The sequence below is a fragment of the Thamnophis elegans genome, chromosome 13 (genome assembly GCF_009769535.1).
Source record: "Thamnophis elegans isolate rThaEle1 chromosome 13, rThaEle1.pri, whole genome shotgun sequence".
Taxonomy (NCBI): domain Eukaryota; kingdom Metazoa; phylum Chordata; class Lepidosauria; order Squamata; family Colubridae; genus Thamnophis; species Thamnophis elegans.
The window spans coordinates 2,758,745-2,780,189 of NC_045553.1; the positions used below are offsets into that span (position 1 = coordinate 2,758,745).

Genomic DNA, 21,445 nt, shown 5'->3' on the forward strand with positions numbered 1-21,445 from the left:
CCGTGAAAGATGAAAGGAGTTATTTCCTCCAATCGGAGAAGAGAGGGCGTGGCCTGGCCAGAGCATTAGCCAATGGACGGATGAAGCGGAGAGGCGGAGGAATACAGACAGCGGAGTGTGGGGAGACGGCTCTTTGGAGAAGACGAACGGAAAGCTGCTCTTCCATTGGTCGTCGCCTAGCACCCGAGAACGAGGCATAGAAAAGCGATTGGTTCAAGGCAAGGGGCGGGAGGGTGTGTGTGGTTGGGGAAAGCGCCCCCCTTTTAATACTTGTGGACTTTCGACTCCCAGAATTCCTCAGCGCGAACTCTCGGGAGGGCGCCCTGGATCTCGCGAGATGTCGCGCAGCGCGGGAAATGCGCCCGGGAGTCGCTGGGCTCGCCGGTCAGGATGGCGCAGAAGAGAGGCAGAGGAGGCGGCTGGAGGCGCCGCTGGGCTGCGGAGCCCCCGGCAGAAGACGGCGAGAGGGAGGCCCCTCGGTGAGGAGGACCCTCGAAGACCCCCCCTCCCCCTGAGCCTCTCGGTAGAGGCGGTCCTCGAACTTACGACCACGACTTAGGTTGCTAAACGAGGCACTGGTTGAGGTTAAGCCCTGTTTTTCGACCTTTGTCGCACAGTGAATCCCTGCAGTTCTTAACTCAGGGACACGGTTGTTAAGCGATCCAGGGTTCCCCCATTGGATTTGCTTGCCGGATGCTGCAACCGTCATAGTACGAGTCGGTCGCCAAGCCTCTGAATTCATGATCCAGTGACCCTGGGGAATGGAGCGATGGCCGTTAAGTGTGAAAAACGGATCCTAAGTCATTTCCCCCCCCAGTGCCGTCATAACTTGAACCGTCACTAAACAGATCGTTGTGAGTCGAGACTTTATTCCTGCATTCCTTTCAACTAGCATTGAACTTAAAATAGGTTGTTACTGTCATTTGTGATGGACCTGTGATTGTGCCGTTTTTCCAGGTATGAGTATAGGTAGCTCACTTAACAATTCATTTAGTGGCCATTCAAACTTACGGCGGCACTGAAAAAAAGTAAGTGATGACTGTTTTTTCACACTTACGACCGTTTGCCGCATCCTCATGGTCACGTGATTTACATTCGGATGTTTGACTCGTGTTTTATGACGGTGGCAGTGTCCCAGGAGGTCACGTGATCTCGTTTTGCGACCTCCTACCAAGCAATGGGGAAGCCAGATTCACTTAACAACCGTGTCCCTAATTAAGAACTGCAGCGATTCGCTTAACAAGGCTGGCCAGAAAGATCGTAAAATGGGGCAAAACTCACTTAAAGCAAATTCCTCCCTTAACGGCATTACATTTGGGCTCGATTGTGGTCATAAGTTGAGGAATACCTGTAGATATCCTGTCTTAGCTACCACCATTTGCCCAAAAAGGACCTTTTTCAGGGCTTTTCGGAGACTTAAAACAAATTTGGATCGAGATATTTTCCTTTTCTTGCCACAGGGGATGACAGCTCCTCCGTTTCGGCACTTCGGCGTTAGAGCGCAGCCAATGGACGGACAAAATCGATGCGCTGTTTGGGTTTGAGAGAATAAAGGAGCCGTCAGAAAGGACGGGATGGCTGATCAACATGCATCCGGTAGGGGCCTCCATCTTTTCCCTTCATTTATTTATAATGTTTGTAACTTCTGACCCCTTCAGCCATTTCCCAACAAAAGCCATCCGTTGGATTCACTTCAGTGGCGGGTTTCAAAAATTGTTCGAACCTACTCTGTGGTGTGGCCTCCTTTGTGGGAGTGGCTTGCTGCCCATGTGACCGGATGGGAGTGGCTTGCCGCCCATGTGACCGGATATGAAGATGCCGGCGACACTTGTCAGAACCACCCTAAATTACCTCCCACACAGCACTGGCATGCATAAGAATATGATGAAACTTGTTTTTGAAAAGGCATCTTTGGTTTGCGTTAAAACAACTTCAACACACGCAATGTTCTGATTGCACCACAAACGCAGTAGCCATCCTTACCTTTCACAGAGGCCTGAGTTTTATAATATGAGCATGATAGTGTAGAATAATCCGTGGCACGACAAAACCGCGCTCGACTAAGCCGCGCCCCGATTAAACAGCGTCGCTGACGTCATCAACAGGGCGACAACAGCCAGCGCGGAGAAAGAAGGGCGCTTTAAATAGCGCTTTGAAAGCAAGCCGATTCAACTTAAGGTAAGGGTTAGGTTTAGGGTTAGGTTTAGGATTAGGTTTAGGGGGGGTTAGGTTAGGTTTAGGGGTTAATTTTAGGTTTAGCGTTTACAGCGTGCTTCTGTCTCCGCGCTGTTGTCGCCCTGTTGATGACGTCAGCTACGCTGTTTCATCGAGCACCGTTTAGTTGAATGCGGTTTTGGACCAGTGGTGGGTTTCAAAAAATTTTGGAGCCTCTTCTGTAGGGTGTGGCCTGCTTTCCTGGTCCACTGGTGGAACCTCTTCTAACCGGTTCGGTAGATTTGACGAACCGGTTCTACCGAATAGGTGCAAACTGGTAGGAACCCACCACTGATTCACTTCATCGTGGCGATTCACTTAACAACTGCGGTAAAAATGGTTCTAAGCAGGGTGGGATTTGATTTAAATCAAGTTGATTAAATCATGATTTCAATGCAGCCTCATGTTACGTAACAAAGCTCCGTTTCAGACTGAGTAAACTAAATTATTAATGCATCTTAAGTAGAAAACCATCTACTCCAAAAGCATTTTATTAAAACAAATTTGATAAAAAATAAAAACCTAATTTTTTTTTAATAAAGGTTTTTATTAACAACATGTAAAATACACACACAAAAGTTAGACGTACACATTTATACAATACAGTATGAACAGGAACTTCATGTTTCTTATAATAATAATAATAATAGCAATCATCAATCGATACCGCTCACCTTATATTACTGTATATACTCAAGTATAAGCCTAGTTTTTCAGCCCACTTTTTGGGCTGAAAAAAGCCGACTCGGCTTATACTCGAGTCAGTGAAAAATTTGCCCGAAATGGAGGAGAAAAAGGGGCGGGGCCATGCGCTGGGTGACACTCGTGAATGGCCCAGTGCCCTGTGAGTTTCCCCTCCCTCTGTGTCAGTTTGCCGCGCAGCGCGCACCGCACCATCCCCCCTCCTCACGTTCTAATGTAATGCAGGGCTGTCTTATGATTCCCCTTCCTCCCCCTCCTGCCGCTCTGCAACGATGTCCCACCTCCTCCTTGTTATGGCAAGCAGCCACATAGCTATGTCCCATCTCCTCTGGTACAGTGATCCAATGATAGGAATCACTGTGCCGTGTGTCATAGGAGGCGGGACATCGTTCCCGCGGCTGCACGGGACATCATCATCACAGCGGGACATCAGCATCATGAGGTGAGTGAAGTATTTCATTGAATACACCGCTAGTTTACTGTTTTTCTTTGAAATAAATATTCAAAAACATTATTGGTATCTATTTTTATTTTTGAAATTTACCGGTAGCTGCTGCATTTCCCACCCTAGGCTTATACTCGAGTCAATAACTTTTCCAGTTTTTTGTGGTAAAATTAGGTGCCTCGGCTTATATTCAGGTCGGCCTATACTCGAGTATATACGGTATTTCCCCTTCTATTGTATTTCATTTGGATTTCACCATTCTTAGCAATAGCAATAGCAGTTAGACTTATATACCGCTTCATAGGGCTTTCAACCCTCTCTAAGCGGTTTACAGAGTCAGCATATCGCCCCCACAATTTGGGTCCTCATTTTACCCACCTCGGAAGGATGGAAGGCTGAGTCAACCCTGAGCCGGTGAGATTTGAACAGCCGAACTGCAGAACTCCAGTCAGCTGAAGTAGCCTGCAGTGCTGCATTTAACCATTGCGCCATTCTTAAACCTCTTATTTTACCCATAACTTAATTTTTAAAAAGTCATCAATTTTTATCCACCCGGGTTATAAAGCATGCCTTTTATGACTGCCTCAACTTACAACCAATTCCAATTGCGGTTGTAAGTAAAGGACTAGATGAATTACAATACCGTGACGAAATGCTTCGAAGTATCTTTTAAATATTTTTCAGTTCAGAGCTTCAAGGATTACCATCCTTACCTGGAGCCTCCACTTTCTCACATGTCCAATTTAGTTTTTTTTTTTGTGGGGGGGGAATGTTATTCAACACATAGAACCAATTGCTACTAATTGTAGAATAGTATGTTAGGAGAATGCAATTGTCTAATAAAATGGCTTTAGTAACCCTGTTTGTTTTAGACGGAGATTCTGGATGAAGATAAACGCTTGATCAGTGCTGTGGATTATTATTTCATTCAGGAGGATGGAAGTAGATTTAAGGTCAGTAGTGCCTTTAAACTGGGACCTTGAAAGGCGATATTTGTCCATGGGTACATTTTAAAAAGTACTTGAATTTTATCTGTTCTCCTGGTAATTTCTTGCACCCATTTCAAATTTTAAAATACAAACCCGAAATCTTTCTACTGGGAATAATCAAAGGGAAATATACAAAGAAATTAAGTACATATTAACACATCTACTAACTACAGCTAGAATAGCATTTGCCCAATGCTGGAAACAAAATAATACCCCCCTCGGACGAATTAGTGATAAAAGAAACTTTGGATTGTGCAGAGATGGACAAATTAACATTGAAATTAAAAGATAAAGAAGAGTCGGAATATTATGAAATTTGGAACAATTGGTACAAATGGCTGCAAAACAAGAATAAAATTAATTAAGCCAAAAAACAATATATATAAATATATATAGAACTGTGTATAAAGTGTGTAAATATAGAAGCGAAATATTATATACATGTACAGGTATGACATAACAATGTTGATGTAATGACTGTAAGGTGTTGTAGAAGGGAAAAAAATAATAAAAATATCTGTGAGACTCTTGTTTTTTACCTCTATTGGAAGTTTGGGGAAGGACAGAGGCCGAAATACCCTCCGAAGGGTTGAAAATAGCAGAATTTGCACGAGTTAATAAAAAAATAGCTGGAGTTATGTCTTTGGAAGGGGCTCCCCGAACATGTACAGGTATGATGACATAACAATGTTGATGTAATGACTGTAAGGTGTAGAAAGGAAAAAATAATAAAAAAATCTGCTAAAAATAAATAGAAGTACTGCTTGAATTTGGAGGAAGATTAGATATGCGATGAATGGGATTGTATCACATACAAGTTAATACGTGATACATAATACAGGTTGAAATAAGCGTCTTGCTCTATTGTCTGGAAATTATACCGTGTCTCAGCTAGAGCCATAGGCAGCTTATGACTCCAGTTAATCAATAAATACCTATAAAATCTGTGAATCGATCTTCCTGGCTTCTGTTGTTGCCTTATCATTCACTAAACACTTTCCTATCTTCAATGCAAAAATGTCTCCCATTTTATAGATGGAGTAGGCTAAGAACAATTGGTCTCTGGAGCGTAGCTTAGATTAAACTGATAAGAAATAAACACGATCTACTTGTAAAACCTTGGAAACTCAGCTTATTCACTTTTTTCTCTCTCCTAGGTGGCTTTACCCTATAGACCATATTTCTACATTGCAGCCCAAAAGGTTAGTCTTAATTTACAGTTACAACCACTGATGGTTTTCAAGCCTTAAGCTGTTTGCACCATTATAATGTCACTCTTTTTCTTGCAATCTGTTTTTTTTTAATTTTTAAACATAAAAATAAAAAAAAAACAATATTAAAAAAATACGATCTCCTCCATTACATACAGCATGTCGTTTGGTTAGAAATGTTTTTGCATCCATATTCTCAATTACATTACAATCGCAGGTTTTTCATCTAATATAACTAAATACATTGTACACGTATATTCATTACGATTAATATATTTTTTTCAATAAACCTAATTCCCTTACATTCTTGATTGTCTGTTTAATAACGGTATACCTTTATATAATCACAGATCCCAATATGAAAGAGGTTTACCAACCATTTATATTTGTAGATCACTGTTTTCAATTATGCATAATCCCACCAATCAACTATCGAGTATGCTTATGTTCATTATTGTCCTTGTACCTCATACATTCAAACAGAGATGTTATTCCTTCATTTTTCAACAAGGTGTTCTAAATAGTCACTTCATATATATACCAATTTTTTATAATATCACTCTTGAGTAAACATTGCAGTGTTCAATACTTCCTTTGTGACCGTACGTTAGAAGTAGTAAATTGTAAGCAATAGCAGTTAGACTTATATACCGCTTCATAGGGCTTTTAGCCCTCTCTAAGCGGTTTACAGAGTCAGCATATCACCCCCAACAATCCGGGTCCTCATTTCACCCACCTCGGAAGGATGGAAGGCTGAGTCAACCTTGAGCCAGTGAGATTTGAACAGCCGAACTGCAGAACTGCAGTCAGCTGAAGTAGCCTGCAGTGCTGTACTCTAACCACTGCACCACCTCAGCTCTTTTGTAAGTAACAAGTTGTTCCTTAATAACTGCGGTATATGATCATATGTGCTAGTGCCTTATGCACTGAGAGATTTGTGTGTGTTACACACATACATACAGTGTGTGTGTGTGTGTGTGTATTAAGACTCTTCAAGAACATATTAACAATGACAAACTGCCTTTTCTGAAAGTTGCTCGCCATCAACTGCAGCAGGATGATGGCTGTGCTTTAACAGTATCTTACTTCAAGAAAACAGTGGCTAGAGAAAATCAGCTCTTCATTCCTTCGTCCTTCACAGATGTACAGACAATTTCTTATCAGCTCTTTCACTTGGGCGGAATTTGAATGGTCGTAGAAATAAGTTCTCCTTAAGTCATTTAATGTAAAATGCCTTTTTTTAGGGTTGTGACCGAGAAGTATCGTCCTTCCTTTCCAAGAAATTCCAGGGGAAAATAGCAAAATTGGAAATTGTACCCAAAGAAGATCTGGACTTGGTGAGAAATGGATTCAATGAGATTATTTTAATGTTACGGCAGCTTTACTTCAATATGTAACGTGATAATCCCGATCCACTTTGGTTTTGTTATATTTTTGAGGGATGTGAAGAGGAGATGAGAATATTCCTGAGAAACTGTTGTTGTTGTTGTTGTCCCTATATCCCACTCTTGTGCTACTTTCCTCCACCACTCTGTCGAGTTGTGACCCATCAGCAGCCAGTGAAGCTGCTGGCAGACTCAGACGGTGAGGAGGTTGGGGAGGAACATGGGCCAGTCCCGGAGTCTATCAATAGCAATAGCAGTTAGACTTATATACCGCTTCATAGGGCTTTCAGCCCTCTCTAAGCGGTTTACAGAGTCAGCATATCGCCCCCAACAACAATCCGGGTCCTCATTTCACCCACCTCGGAAGGATGGAAGGCTGAGTCAACCTTGAGCCGGTGAGATTAGAACCGCTGAACTGCAGATAACAGTCAGCTGAAGTGGCCTGCAGTACTGCACCCTAACCACTGCGCCACCTCGGCTCTGGGGAAGGCTCGAACGAGCGTTCTGCGTCGGAGGCAGAAATGGGGCCAGAGCCGTCCGACGGTTACCAGCTACCTTCGGAGTCGGAGATCAGTGGGGCAGAAGAACAGCTGGAGCCTGTTCCCGATGTGCGCATGAGCAGAGCTGCCAGGAGAAGGGAACAGCTAAGGAACAAGGGCCGACTCGGGAGTAAAGCCACAGGTGGCGAAAGACTTTTGCCGCAGAGATAAGAGAATCGCTACGAGTTAACAAAATGAATGAGGATGGTGCTGTACCTGTATGTGTGTAACAAAATAGCAACATCTATGCCTTTGATCCAATTTATTTCATTATTACATTGTGTCTCTAACTCTGTTAATTTTACACCAGTGTTTCTCAACCTTGGCAACTTGAAGATGTCCGGACTTCAAGTCCCAGAATTCCCCAGCCAGCGAATGCTGGCTGGGGAATTCTAGGAGTTGAAGTCCAGACATCTTCAAGTTGCCAGGTTGAGAAACACAGTTTTACACCATAGTCCTGATGAAACTAAATTTAAATATCCAATGAAGCGAAAGGCAGAGATGTTTATGACTTATCGGTCATAGAAACAAGCAGGAAGTGGAATTCTTTACCAGGGCTGAAGAGTTTGGACAAATTCACGGAAAATCAACTAAGTAGCTGTGAGCCGAGATGGCTCTTTGCTTCTTCCAGAATTATCTTTCCAAAATGCTCCCATAATTAGAGATAAATCCAATAAACCTAAACATAAATAAATGATGGCAATGAATGAAGAACGGCTCCATTCTGGCTGCCAGGCGGGGCCGCAATGGTTTTTAAGAACTCAAAAGTTGCCCTAGCCTGATTTTGCTATAAAACTATTGTATTTTTAATAGCCGCCTTCTGTACTCCATTTGGTGATCTTAAATTGCTTTGATCCCATGATCCGTGCATCTCTCCTGACTCAATCACTCAAAGTTTGATGCTTTTCTTTTGTTTTATAGCCCAATCATCTGGTTGGCCTGAAGAGAAGTTATCTCAAGCTTCTTTCAACACCGTGGATGACCTGATAAAGTCCGCAGGGAGATTACCCCTGCGGTCAAGAAGAACAGAGAGCGGGACCAAGCGCTGGACACTTACACCACCCTGCTGACTAGGTAGGTAGTCCACGAATAGCCGAAGCGCCTAGCATGTATAAGAGCATCCGGAATAACGGGGAGTGAGCTTCCTATCATCTTCTCGGTTGTCCTCACCACTCTCTGTATGGGCTTTCTAACTGAGGCACTGCTGCCACCAAACAGGCTGATTGCTATAGGTGTCTCTTTCAGATCCCAGTTCATGTTTTCTTGGGGATGGTGTTTCCACACACCAGCTTTGTTTCATATCCTTTCCTTTAACAATAGAAAAAGAAAGGAAGGAAGAAGGAAGGAAAGGAGGGGAGGAAGGAAGTAGAGAATGGAGGGACGAAGGAAAGGAAAGGAGTGGAGGGTAGAAGAGAGAGGAAGAGAAGGAGAGAAAGTAGGAGAAGAAGAAGAAGTGTGGTGGAGAGGTAAGGGAAGAAGAAAGAGGTAAGGGAAGGTGGGTAGAGGGGAGAGAAAAAGAAGAGGGAGGAAGAGAAAGAAAGAAGGTAGGAAGGAGAAGAAAAAGGGTAGGAGTAGGGAAGAGATAAGGGAAAGAAGAAGGGGATGGAGACTAGGAAGGAAGGAAGTAGAGAAGGAAGGGAGGGAGAAAGGAAAAGAAAGAGAAAACAAGGTAGTGTCTTAGCAGGTGTGAAGGATGGTAAACGAAGCATTCCAAACTATACCTTATAACCTTCCAAATGGGATAATAATAATATAAGAATGGCAAAGAAAAAGAATAACTATGTGAATGTATATCTATAATCTGTATGTAAGAGAACAAATGACAGTAAAAATATATAGCTTAATATAGGTAAATAATATCTGGTCATAAGTAGCTAAGTTTAAATAAATAAAGAAATGTACATACAAACGGATAACGAATAACGAGATTATGAACGCAAGATAGAAATGTATAGTAGGGAAAACACCAACTGCAAAGAAACCGATTCAGAACTGCTGTATGATATACGATGGAACTTATTGTTCCTATGTTGTTTTTAAGTCATGTGTTTGTTTTTGTTGATGTGTTTATGTGTTTAAAATAAAAAAAAATTATCTGAAAAACAAACAAACAGGCTGATTGCTGTTGTGGTTGGTTTTTCCTAGCGCTCTCACTGGACACAGCCTGAACCATGAGGAGGAGCCCTCAAAGAAGACCGCAGACCAGATGGACAACATCATAGATATGCGAGAGTATGATGTGCCCTACCATATCCGTCTGTCCATTGATCTGAAGATTCACGTGGTGAGTGTGTGACCGGCCCTCCCCCGTGAATTATTAAACGGGACTAATTGTTTTAAGCATCTTAATTCTGTTGGGTCCTCTTACCCTTTGATAGGCTCACTGGTACAACATTCAACACCGAGGTAGCATTTTTCCCCCTGAGATAATTCGGCGGGACGACATGGTGGAACGGCCTGTGAGTAGCTCTTCAGCGGCTCCGTGGGAACCTTTCTAAAACTCCGAGGCCTTGAAACACGGCCTTGTGGAACGAGCGTTCTCTCCAATCCCTGACTTCTTTTTAATGATTATGATTCCTCCTAGGACCCTGTGGTTCTCGCCTTTGACATCGAGACTACAAAACTCCCTTTGAAATTTCCTGACGCAGAAACAGACCAGATTATGATGATCTCCTACATGATTGACGGCCAGGTGATTTGTTGTCCCTGTAATTTAGTCGTGAGGTTGCAAAAAAATATTGTCGTTTAGAACAAGGGTCTCCAACCTCGGCAACTTTTAAGAAGCTTCTTAAAGTTCTCCGTTCAGTTCTCCTTCAGAGCTGAAGAAGCTTCTTGGATGAGAAGCGAAACCTCTTCCAAGAAAAACCAGAAAGTCCAGTTGCCTCTTGAAAAAAAAAACACCACCTTTGGGGCAACCGTGACCTAGATGGCTGAGAATCTTTATAGACACCTGCTCTCCCTTACACGTTCCCCCATCCCCCCCACCCCGATCCACAAAGCAGGAAAGTTTGTAGAACTCTGGTTTAGATGATTGTTGTGGCCCAGCAGGAGCCGGTGGAGCTGCCACCAGACTCCGACAGCGAGGGGACCTCGGAGTCGGCTCTGGAGGTTGTGGAGGATCCTGGACAGGGTTCCGACTCCGAGCAGGGCGCAGAGAGGCTGGTTGGCCACTAGGAGGCACCTGAGCCTTGGACCAGTGGGGAGGAGACGAGAGAGTGAGCCGGAGGCCAGTAGTGAGTTGTTCCTGGATACACGCCATCAAAGAGCTAATAGGCGTCGGGAACAATTACGCAATTACAGGAGGTGATTGTACTCAGCTGGTGGTCATTAGGCTCCTCTCCAGACTATAAAAAGGCTACTTGTGCACACGCCCCTCTTTGCAGAAGTCAACACAGAATCAAATGTCGAAGAACTTTGTAGGAGTTTGGCAGGCTGGATTGCTGCCAAGCCTTATCTGTGTTTATTGCTGCCCAAGCTTGTCTGTGCCGGTTTGCTGCCAAGGACCTGTTTGTTAATTAAATGCCGTAATTTATCTCTGGCTCGGAGTGTGCGTTGGTGTGGAACGAGGGGGGTCAGGATGAGGAAAGGGCGAAGGGGTGCCAGCCCCGGGGTTTCGCTGTTCCAAATTAATATCTCGAGAGGACGACTGGCGGATCAGGCCTTCAGCGGCATCTCTTTCTCCTTTTGCGGTTCAGGGATACTTGATCACAAACCGGGAGATTGTCTCGGAAGACATCGAAGATTTTGAGTTTACTCCCAAGCCCGAGTATGAGGGTCCGTTCTGTGTATTCAACGAACCTGATGAGGTAAACTTCATCCCCCCCCCCTTTTATCCTTACATCTATAAATTCATTCAAATGGCTACTTAACTACACAGGTCAGTTTTTGATGAAATATCGTTCAGCTATTTGACTGTGTACATGCACTTGATAGATGAGATGGATGGATGGATGAATAGTGATAGATATAGAAATAAATGTAGATGAGTACATGGATATATAGAGATAGAGAGAGATAGACAGATTAGAGAGATAGCTAGATAGCAACTGTAGATAGATGGATGGACGGACGGACAGACAGACAGATGGGTGAGTGGATAGGTAGATAGATAGGTAGGTAGGTGGATGATAAAGATGGATAGATAGATAGGTAGGTAGGTCGGTAGATGATGGATGGATGGATTGGTAGGTAAGTAGGTAGATGATAGATAGACAAACAGACAGACAGAGCAATAGTTGGATAGATGCATGAATGGACGGATAGACAGACAGACCGACATGGATGGATGGATAGGTAGGTAGGTAGGCAGATGAGAGAGAGAGAGAGAGAGAGATAAGATAGACTGACATGGATGGATGGGTGGGTGGGTAGGTAGATAGGTAGATGATATAGATAGATAGATAGATAGATAGATAGATAGATAGATAGATAGATAGATAGATAGATAGATAGATAGATAGATAGATAGATAGATATGGTAGATAGATATGGTAGATAGATATGGTAGATAGTTACGGTAGATAGATATGGTAGATAGATAGATTAGATAGATAGACAGACAGGCAGGCAGACAGACATATAGATACGCTAGGTAGGCAGGCAGGCAGGCAGTTTACACCAGGGGTCTCCAACACTGACACCATCTCCACAGCATGCGAGAAACCTGGCAAGATTCTCCTGCCTATTTGATCTCCGGGATCTCAAGTATTGATGGTTTCTGACCCTGCTCACCCCCCCAGGCCCAGAAACAGCCAGGTATGGTTGTTTGCAGGACCCGTGAATCATAACGGTCTCCTTTTCTTCCCTTTTAAAAACAAAAAACAAACCCAGGCTCATCTTATCCAGCGGTGGTTTGAACACGTTCAAGAAACCAAGCCATCTATCATGGTGACATACAACGGAGACTTCTTTGACTGGTGAGAATCGGGGTTTACGAAGCCTGCTATCAGTACCTACAACGATCAGACGTGGAGATATCCTTATCCCGAGTAATCCTTGGGTCCAAAGAAAGAAACCGGCTCTTAAAACCAAGTGGAATCTATCTTGTGAGCTCACCCATCCTTATGGACGTAGAGGCCCATCATCCCTGCACCAGAGAAACTACATTTGCACGTGGAATGTTTTTTAAAAAATAATAATAATTTTGAGGATAGAAAGAACATCCAAAAAATGTCCACTTAACCTGGAATGCTACTTGAATGCTTATTGGTTTTCCAATAATGGAATATTGTGGAATTTGGGGAATTGAACATGAAGGCATAGAGCAGGGGTGTCAAACTCTGTTTCATTGAGGACCCCATCAAGGTTGTGTTTGACCTTGGAGGCTGTGGCCAGCTCAACATCACTTGTGTTGGGGGTGGGGGCACCTGTAGTGGCCAAGTGCTAAGACAGGACTTCCCTAAAATCCTCACTTACTCATTATAATCTCCCTTCCTTCCTTCCTTCCTTCCTTCCTTCCTTCCTTCCTTCCTTCCTTCCCTCTTCATTCTCCTTTCTTCTTCCTTCCCCTCTCCTTTTTCCTTCCCTCTTCATTCTCCTCTCTTCTTCCTTCCCCTCTCTTTTTTCCTTCCCTCTTCATTCTCTTTTCTTCTTCCTCCCCCTCTCCTTTTTCCTTCCCTCTTCATTCTCCTTTCTTCTTCCTCCCCCTCTCCTTTTTCCTTCCCTCTTCATTCTCCTTTCTTCTTCCTTCCCCTCTCCTTTTTCCTTCCCTCTTCATTCTCCTTTCTTCTTCCTCCCCCTCTCCTTTTTCCTTCCCTCTTCATTCTCCTTTCTTCTTCCTTCCCCTCTCCTTTTTCCTTCCCTCTTCATTCTCCTTTCTTCTTCCTTCCCCTCTCCTTTTTCCTACCCTCTTCATTCTCCTTTCTTCTTCCTTCCCCTCTCCTTTTTCCTTCCCTCTTCATTCTCCTTTCTTCTTCCTCCCCCTCTCCTTTTTCCTTCCCTCTTCATTCTCCTTTCTTCTTCTTTCCCCTCTCTTTTTTCCTTCCCTCTTCATTCTCTTTTCTTCTTCCTTCCCCTCTCCTTTTTCCTTCCCTCTTCATTCTCCTTTCTTCTTCCTTCCCCTCTCCTTTTTCCTTCCCTCTTCATTCTCCTTTCTTCTTCCTTCCCCTCTCCTTTTTCCTTCCCTCTTCATTCTCCTTTCTTCTTCCTTCCCCTCTCCTTTTTCCTTCCTTGCTCTCTTCCCATCTTTCTCTTCCCTCTTTCTCTTCCTCCTTTCCTGTCCCTTCCTGCACACTCAAATACACAAGGGGCAAACGTTTCTCCTCCTGTTTTATCTTTAGTTTGTTTTGATAGCCCTCTGCCAGGGAAAACAGAGCGCCCCCCCCCCGCCCCATTCTTGCTGGCAGAGGCACCGTAGGCCGGTTCTTTGCTGTTTCCAGGCTGGCCCCGTGGGCCGGATTTGGCCCACGGGCCTTGAATTCGACACCCCTGGCACAGAGGAACTGAGTGGCCTTTCCTTTTTTTGTGTGTGTGCTTGGGATGAAAATGTTTGTGATCACGTTGCTGCTTTCAGCGCCATAGACCAAGGGGTCTCCAACCTTGGCCACTTGAAGACGTGTGGACTTCAACTCCCAGAATTCAGCCAGCTGGCTGAGGAATTCTGGGAGTTGAAGTCCACACGTCTTCAAGTGGCCAAGGTTGGAGAGCCCCTGCCATAGACCTTGTCTGATTCTGCGGCTCAACTGTCCCCCTGTCTCCAGGCCTTTTGTGGAAGCCAGAGCAGCCGTCCATGGGATGAATATGCAGCAGGAGATTGGGTTCCAGAAAGACGGCCAGGGAGAATACAAATCTTCGCAGTGCATCCACATGGATTGTCTCCGGTAAGGGCTGGCAGCTCTCCAAGCCAGATGAGGTCTGTGACTGTAAATCCTCCCTCGAAAGACTTTGCTGGATGTGAATGAGCAGAATTCACAGCTAATTAATACAAGGGGTTTTTGTCGGGACAAGGAGTCTGTTTCATGCTCTCGGGAAGCCTCGGTCAGAACATTTATTGAGATAAATGTTATTGCTATGGGGTGCGGTGGGGGTGCAGAGAGACTGGCCCAATCTTATATTTAACTCTGATTGAAGCTTGGCTTGGTCCTTCTGGTTTCCCCTCCAGAACCCCCCCTTTCTCCCCCCCCCCCTCCCATGCCAGCTTTGTTGTCTCCCCTGATTTATTAACAACCCTCTTCTGCCCCCGGGCAATGAGGTTCTGCTCGGGCAGCCAGTTAACTCCACGTTTAGGAATCTCTTTCAGACCACGTTTATTATCAGGCATCCTTAATAGCAAAACTTACAGTTCAGTGTTAAGATTCTTCTGACTTTCCATGATTTGTCCCATCACGTAGTGTAAAAAGATGATGATTTTATCCCCATGCTGAGCGGAGATGTAGAATGCTACTATTCCGGTTCACAAAAGCAATTGAACTGCCCCGGCTATAAACTTTCCAGGTGGGCAAGATGCCCCAGTGGCCAATCATAAACAGAGATGTGATCACATGTCGTGGAACTACGTTTCCCATAAGGCAGTCTCTGCCTGCATTTCCCATGAGGTAGTTTCTTAAAGGAGACAGTTCTTAATTCCTACGCTAGCTATATACTGCTGGGGCAGCAGAAACCCGATTTCAGTGCCGTGATTCCTTCCTCTTGGCAGGTGGGTGAAGAGAGACAGTTACCTCCCAGTGGGCAGCCACAACTTAAAAGCAGCCGCCAAAGCGAAGTTGGGTTACGATCCGGTGGAGCTAGACCCTGAAGAGATGTGCCGAATGGCGATCGAAGAGCCTCAGGTATTTCTATCCTGGGGCAAATTTCCCCTGACTCTATCTATCTATCTATCTATCTATCTATCTATCTATCTATCTATCTATCTATCTATCTATCTATCTATCATCGTCAGCTTCTATATGTGTTCTGACCCCCCTCGTCCCACACCAACACACTCCGAATCAAAGATGTTACGGCATTTAATTAACAGACAGACAGGTCCTTGGCAGCAAACTGGCACAGACAAGCTTGGGCAGCAATCCAGCACAGATAAGGCTTGGCAGCAATCCAGCCTGCCAAGCTCACCATAATGTTCTCCGACATTAGTTCCTGCGTTGACTCCTGCAAAAGGGACGTGTGCACAAGCAGTCCTTTTATAGTCTGGAGAGGAGCCTAATTGCCACCAGCTGAGTGCAATTACCTCCTGTAACTGTGTAATTGTTTCTTATGCCTATTAGCTCTTCGGTGCCGGACATCCAGGAACAACTCACTGCTGGCTTCTGGATCACACTCCCTTGTCTCCTCCCCACTGGTCCAAGGCTCAAGCGCCTCCTGGTGGCCAACCAGCCTCTCTGCGCCCTGCTCGGAGTCAGAACCCTGTCCAGGGTCCTCCAGAGCCGACTCATCGGGCCCCTCGCTGTCGGAGTCTGGTGGCAGCTCCAACAGCTCCTGCTGGGCCACTATATATATATATATATATATATATAGATAGATAGATAGATAGATAGATAGATAGATAGATAGATAGATAGATAGATAGATATAGTCAGCTTCTATGTATTTAGAGTCGCAACCCCTGGTATGCTCAAATATGGGAGGAAGTTTATTGCTTCCATTCTCTGTCTATCGGCTCGTCACAAGAGACCATCCAGACAGAAACCCAATATTTTTACTGTTGCCTTTGTTACATTTGTGTTGTATTTGTGCTGATAAATAAATAAAGGGAGACTAGTATAGATCTATTTCAAGCTATTCAGCTCTCATCAGCTAGCCATACCCTTACTGGGGTTAGAACCTGTGCTGTATTGCATCTTAGGCAGATGTGTTAACCACTAAGCCACGAGGTTCTCCTCCTTTATCAGCTGAGCCAGGGAAATAGGTATGTATTTAGAGTCACAACCCCTGGTATGCCCAAATATGGGAGGAAGCCTACTGCTTCCAGTCAGCTTCTATATGCATATAGAAGCAGCTTCTAATCATCACAAATGCAAACCAACTCATCGCCTATAACAGGGATGGTTAACCTTTTGAGGGGCCAAGTGCCCATATCGCGCACCCCAATCCCCAAAATGCATCGCGAGCACATCCTGCTCGAGACCCGAGCGCTGTGCAATGGGATGAGCTCCCGCGCCTAGGGATTGCCTCAAAGCATTTTATCAAGTTTTATCTATCTTTTAAGTCTTCCCCAATCCATATGCCAATAAAGGGGTGGATTCCTGACCGCTCTCCCTGCGCCCTGAAAAAATGCAGTTCCGGGCGCTGGCTTCCGGAGTATTAAACCGGTCTCTTGATTCTTTCTAGACTTTGGCCACCTATTCAGTGTCCGATGCTGTTGCCACCTACTACATGTACATGAAGTATGTGCACCCTTTCATCTTCGCCTTGTGCACAATCATTCCGATGGAACCGGACGAGGTGAGCAAGAGGGCATTTCTGCTTGGGTTGGAAGGACCTCGTTTTCTCTTTGCCTAAGCGTTGCGTCTCAGGATTTGTGATGAACGTATTTTTTACCATGACTATGATCCTGATCTATCCCTTATTGCTCGTATGGACACCGAGAGCTTCTGCATTGGAGACAAAATTCCTTGTGTGTCCAGTCACACTTGGCCAATAAAGAATTCTATTCTGTTCTATTCTATTCTATTCTCCTTTCTTCTTTCATTATTCTATTCTACTCCATTCATTTCTGTTTCTTTTCTAGTCTATTCTATTCTATTCTCTATTCTATTCTATTCTACTTTCCATTCTATTTTCCATTCTATTTTCCATTCTATTCTATTTTTTTATTCTATTCTATTCTATATTCTATTCTATTTTCCATTCTATTTTCCATTCCATTCCATTCTATTCTATTCTTTATTCTATTCTTTATTCTATTTTCCATTCTATTTTCTATTCTATTCTATTTCATTTTATTTTATTCTATTCTTTATTCTATTTTCTATTTTATTTTATTTTATTCTATTCTATTCTTTATTCTATTTTCTATTCTCCATTCAATTCTATTTTATTTTATTCTATTCTATTCTACTTTCCATTCTATTTTCCATTCTATTTATTCTATTCTATTCTATTTTCTATTCTATTCTTTATTCTATTTTCTATTCTATTCTATTTTCCATTCTATTCTATTTTATTCTATTCTATTCTTTATTCTATTTTCCATTCTATTTTCTATTCTATTCTATTTTATTTTATTCTATTCTTTCTATTTTCTATTTTATTTTATTTTATTCTATTTTATTCTATTCTTTATTCTATTTTCTATTCTATTCTACTTTCCATTCTATTTTCCATTCCATTCTATTTTTTTATTCTATTCTATTCTATATTCTATTCTATTTTCCATTCTATTTTCCATTCCATTCTATTCTATTCTATTCTATTCTTTATTCTATTCTTTATTCTATTTTCCATTCTATTTTCTATTCTATTCTATTTCATTTTATTTTATTCTATTCTTTATTCTATTTTCTATTTTATTTTATTCTATTCTATTCTTTATTCTATTTTCTATTCTCCATTCAATTCTATTTTATTTTATTCTATTCTATTCTACTTTCCATTCTATTTTCCATTGTATTTTCCATTCTATTTTATTCTATTCTATTTTCTATTCTATTCTTTATTCTTTATTCTATTCTTTATTCTATTTTCCATTCTATTTTCTATTCTATTTTATTTTATTCTATTCTTTCTATTTTCTATTTTATTTTATTCTATTCTATTCTATTCTATTCTTTATTCTATTTTCTATTCTATTCTATTTTCCATTCTATTTTCCATTCTATTTTATTCTATTCTATTCTATTTTCTATTCTATTCTTTATTCTATTTTCTATTCTATTCTATTTTCCATTCTATTCTATTTTATTCTATTCTATTCTTTATTCTATTTTCCATTCTATTTTCTATTCTATTCTATTTTATTTTATTCTATTCTTTCTATTTTCTATTTTATTTTATTTTATTCTATTTTATTCTATTCTTTATTCTATTTTCTATTCTATTCTACTTTCCATTCTATTTTCCATTCTATTTTCCATTCTATTCTATTTTTTTATTCTATTCTATTCTATATTCTATTCTATTTTCCATTCTATTTTCCATTCCATTCTATTCTATTCTATTCTATTCTTTATTCTATTCTTTATTCTATTTTCCATTCTATTTTCTATTCTATTCTATTTCATTTTATTTTATTCTATTCTTTATTCTATTTTCTATTTTATTTTATTCTATTCTATTCTTTATTCTATTTTCTATTCTCCATTCAATTCTATTTTATTTTATTCTATTCTATTCTACTTTCCATTCTATTTTCCATTGTATTTTCCATTCTATTTTATTCTATTCTATTTTCTATTCTATTCTTTATTCTTTATTCTATTCTTTATTCTATTTTCCATTCTATTTTCTATTCTATTCTATTTTATTTTATTCTATTCTTTCTATTTTCTATTTTATTTTATTCTATTCTATTCTATTCTTTATTCTATTTTCTATTCTATTCTATTTTCCATTCTATTTTCCATTCTATTCTATTCTTTATTCTATTTTCTGTTCTATTCTATTTTCCATTCTATTCTATTTTATTCTATTCTTTATTCTATTTTCTATTCTCCATTCAATTCTATTTTATTTTATTCTATTCTATTCTACTTTCCATTCTATTTTCCATTGAATTTTCCATTCTACTTTATTCTATTCTATTCTATTTTCTATTCTATTCTTTATTCTATTTTCTATTCTATTTTCCATTCTATTTAATTCTTTTGCATTCTATTCCTTCTCGACACTTTCTTAGACAGTTTCTCACCTGTCTTAACGTAAAGCCCTTTGGATGCTGTGTAATGCTGAGCTTAGATGAGCTCCTGGCAGTTGTGATCAAGAGCTTGCTATGTGCTTTACTAAATACAAAATAATAATAATAATAATAATAATAATAATAATAATAATAACAATAAACTGTTTATTCCAAAACCGCATGTTGTAGAGGCTGTGTATCTTGGTGTCAAAACAACGGCTTCCCTCGCACTGAGAAAATTAAAAAAGAGTATTCAAGGGAACGATTGTCATCCTAGCCTGATCAGATTCTGTTGGTGTGGATTCACTGTCGGCTTTTTTCTTCTGGGCAGGTGCTGCGGAAAGGCTCCGGAACCTTGTGTGAGGCCCTGCTCATGGTCCAGGCCTATCACGCCAACATCATCTTCCCCAACAAGCAGGAGCAGGAATTCAACAAGCTTACGGAGGACGGGCATGTGCTCGACTCGGAGACCTACATAGGGGGACACGTGGAGGCCCTGGAGTCGGGGGTCTTCCGCAGCGACATCCCCTGCCGCTTTAAAATGGTACGAACCTTCCGTGGAAAACGTCTTTATCGAGTCTCTCAAGCTATCCAAGTCACGATTGCCCCAAAGGTGCTTTCTGGTTTTTTTTCTTTTTCTTTGAAGAGGTTTCGCTTCTCATCCAGGAGGCTTCTTCAGTTCTGAATAAGGCAGGTTAATTTCACAGAGCCGAAGAAGCTTCTTGGATGAGAAGCGAAACCTCTTCAAAGAAAAAAAAACAAAACAGAAAGTCCAGTTGCCTCTTGGGTTGGGGGGAAAAAAGCACCTTTTTTTTTTGAAAATTTTATTTATTTATTTATTTATTTTCAAAACATACAACTCCTCCTTCTTTACATATTGTAGAAAGTGTATCAGCTGGTTTTGCTTATGGATGTTTTTTATGTCTATTGATGGCTGTGTCAGGTTTCCGAAAGATGCCCTAATTAAGTCATGAGCCTCGAGCCAAGTTTCAAAAGAAACCCAGTCATTTATTAGGAACCCCATTGCAGTCAGGTCTAACCTCATTTAAACTATGGCTGAACTTTGCCCCCGTTTCTCCCCTCCGCTCAGTCTGTGTCATAAATCACATTCTCCAGCGAGGTGCACACCTCACAAGCCTGCTGTAGTAACCCGAGACCCGACTCTAGCCGAAGTTACACGTGGAATGCGCTCTCCCCCCCTTTCCTCACCATGGCAACTTGATAACAAGAGCCGAGGTGGCGCAGTGGTTAGGGTGCAGTACTGCAGGCCACTTCAGCTGACTGTTATCTGCAGTTCGGCGGTTCAAATCTCACGGGCTCAAGGTTGACTCAGCCTTCCATCCTTCCGAGGTGGGTGAAATGAGGACACCCAGACTGTGGGGGCGATATGCTGACTCTGTAAACCGCTTAGAGAGGGCTGAAAGCCCTATGAAGCGGTATATAAGTCTAACTGCTATTGCTATTGCTATAACAGAGACGCCAATGCTTTATGCTGATTTGTCAGAATGACACCAGCATTCTGTTACTAGCACTGATGATGTTGCCTAGTTGGGTTATGAAACGTCTGCAAAAAAACAAGCAAGCTCAGAGAGCACTTGAGGACCCCACAATCCTCCTCCTCCTCCCAAAACCTACTCCCTTCTGGCACTGATGATCTTGCCTAGCTGGGTCATGAAACATTTGCAAGAAAACGAGCAAGCTCAGAGAGCACCAGGAACTCCTCACGTCAACCCTGAGCTACAAATATTCTCCTTTACAATGTCTACATTACATTTGCCTTCTGTTGCATAGATATTTTTTTTCCCCACTCACTGTTTTGGGGCACTGTGGGCTTTAACCGAAGTGGGATGCTAAATTCCTCTCCTGGCTCTTCCCCAGAATCCGTCTGCCTTTGACTTCCTGCTGCAACGCGTGGAGAAGACGCTCCGCCACGCCATTGAGGAAGAGGAGGGGATTCCCTTAGAGCAGGTCACCAATTTCCAAGAGGTAAGCTTTCCACGCCTGGGGAAATCGCCGCAGACACGAGGCAACAGGCATTTCCCGTCCTTCGGCCGCAGCCACGGTGGCCATTGTCTCTTCTTATTGAAGCGGTTTCTGATTCTTGCGTCTGTCCTTTCATTTCCCAGGTGTTCTGCTTTTTTTTTTTTTTTGTCATCCTAAAGAACATAAGTCACACAGGGTTCAGTTGTC

General features: G+C 42.1%; 1 protein-coding gene across 1 annotated transcript in view; it reads left to right on the plus strand.

The window, feature by feature from the left end:
* Nucleotides 1-337: 337 nt before the first annotated feature.
* The window catches only part of POLE (DNA polymerase epsilon, catalytic subunit), a 75,540-nt gene continuing 54,432 nt past the window's right edge, over nucleotides 338-21,445 (plus strand). The window contains 19 exon segments of the mRNA XM_032229346.1: nucleotides 338-479; nucleotides 1,461-1,493; nucleotides 1,496-1,596; nucleotides 4,234-4,314; nucleotides 5,508-5,552; nucleotides 6,806-6,898; nucleotides 8,407-8,443; nucleotides 8,446-8,469; nucleotides 8,472-8,559; nucleotides 9,631-9,769; nucleotides 9,864-9,944; nucleotides 10,070-10,177; nucleotides 11,181-11,291; nucleotides 12,316-12,401; nucleotides 14,184-14,303; nucleotides 15,119-15,251; nucleotides 16,750-16,863; nucleotides 19,587-19,799; nucleotides 21,134-21,241. Of these exon segments, the coding sequence (XP_032085237.1) occupies nucleotides 338-479; nucleotides 1,461-1,493; nucleotides 1,496-1,596; nucleotides 4,234-4,314; nucleotides 5,508-5,552; nucleotides 6,806-6,898; nucleotides 8,407-8,443; nucleotides 8,446-8,469; nucleotides 8,472-8,559; nucleotides 9,631-9,769; nucleotides 9,864-9,944; nucleotides 10,070-10,177; nucleotides 11,181-11,291; nucleotides 12,316-12,401; nucleotides 14,184-14,303; nucleotides 15,119-15,251; nucleotides 16,750-16,863; nucleotides 19,587-19,799; nucleotides 21,134-21,241 (1,857 nt within the window).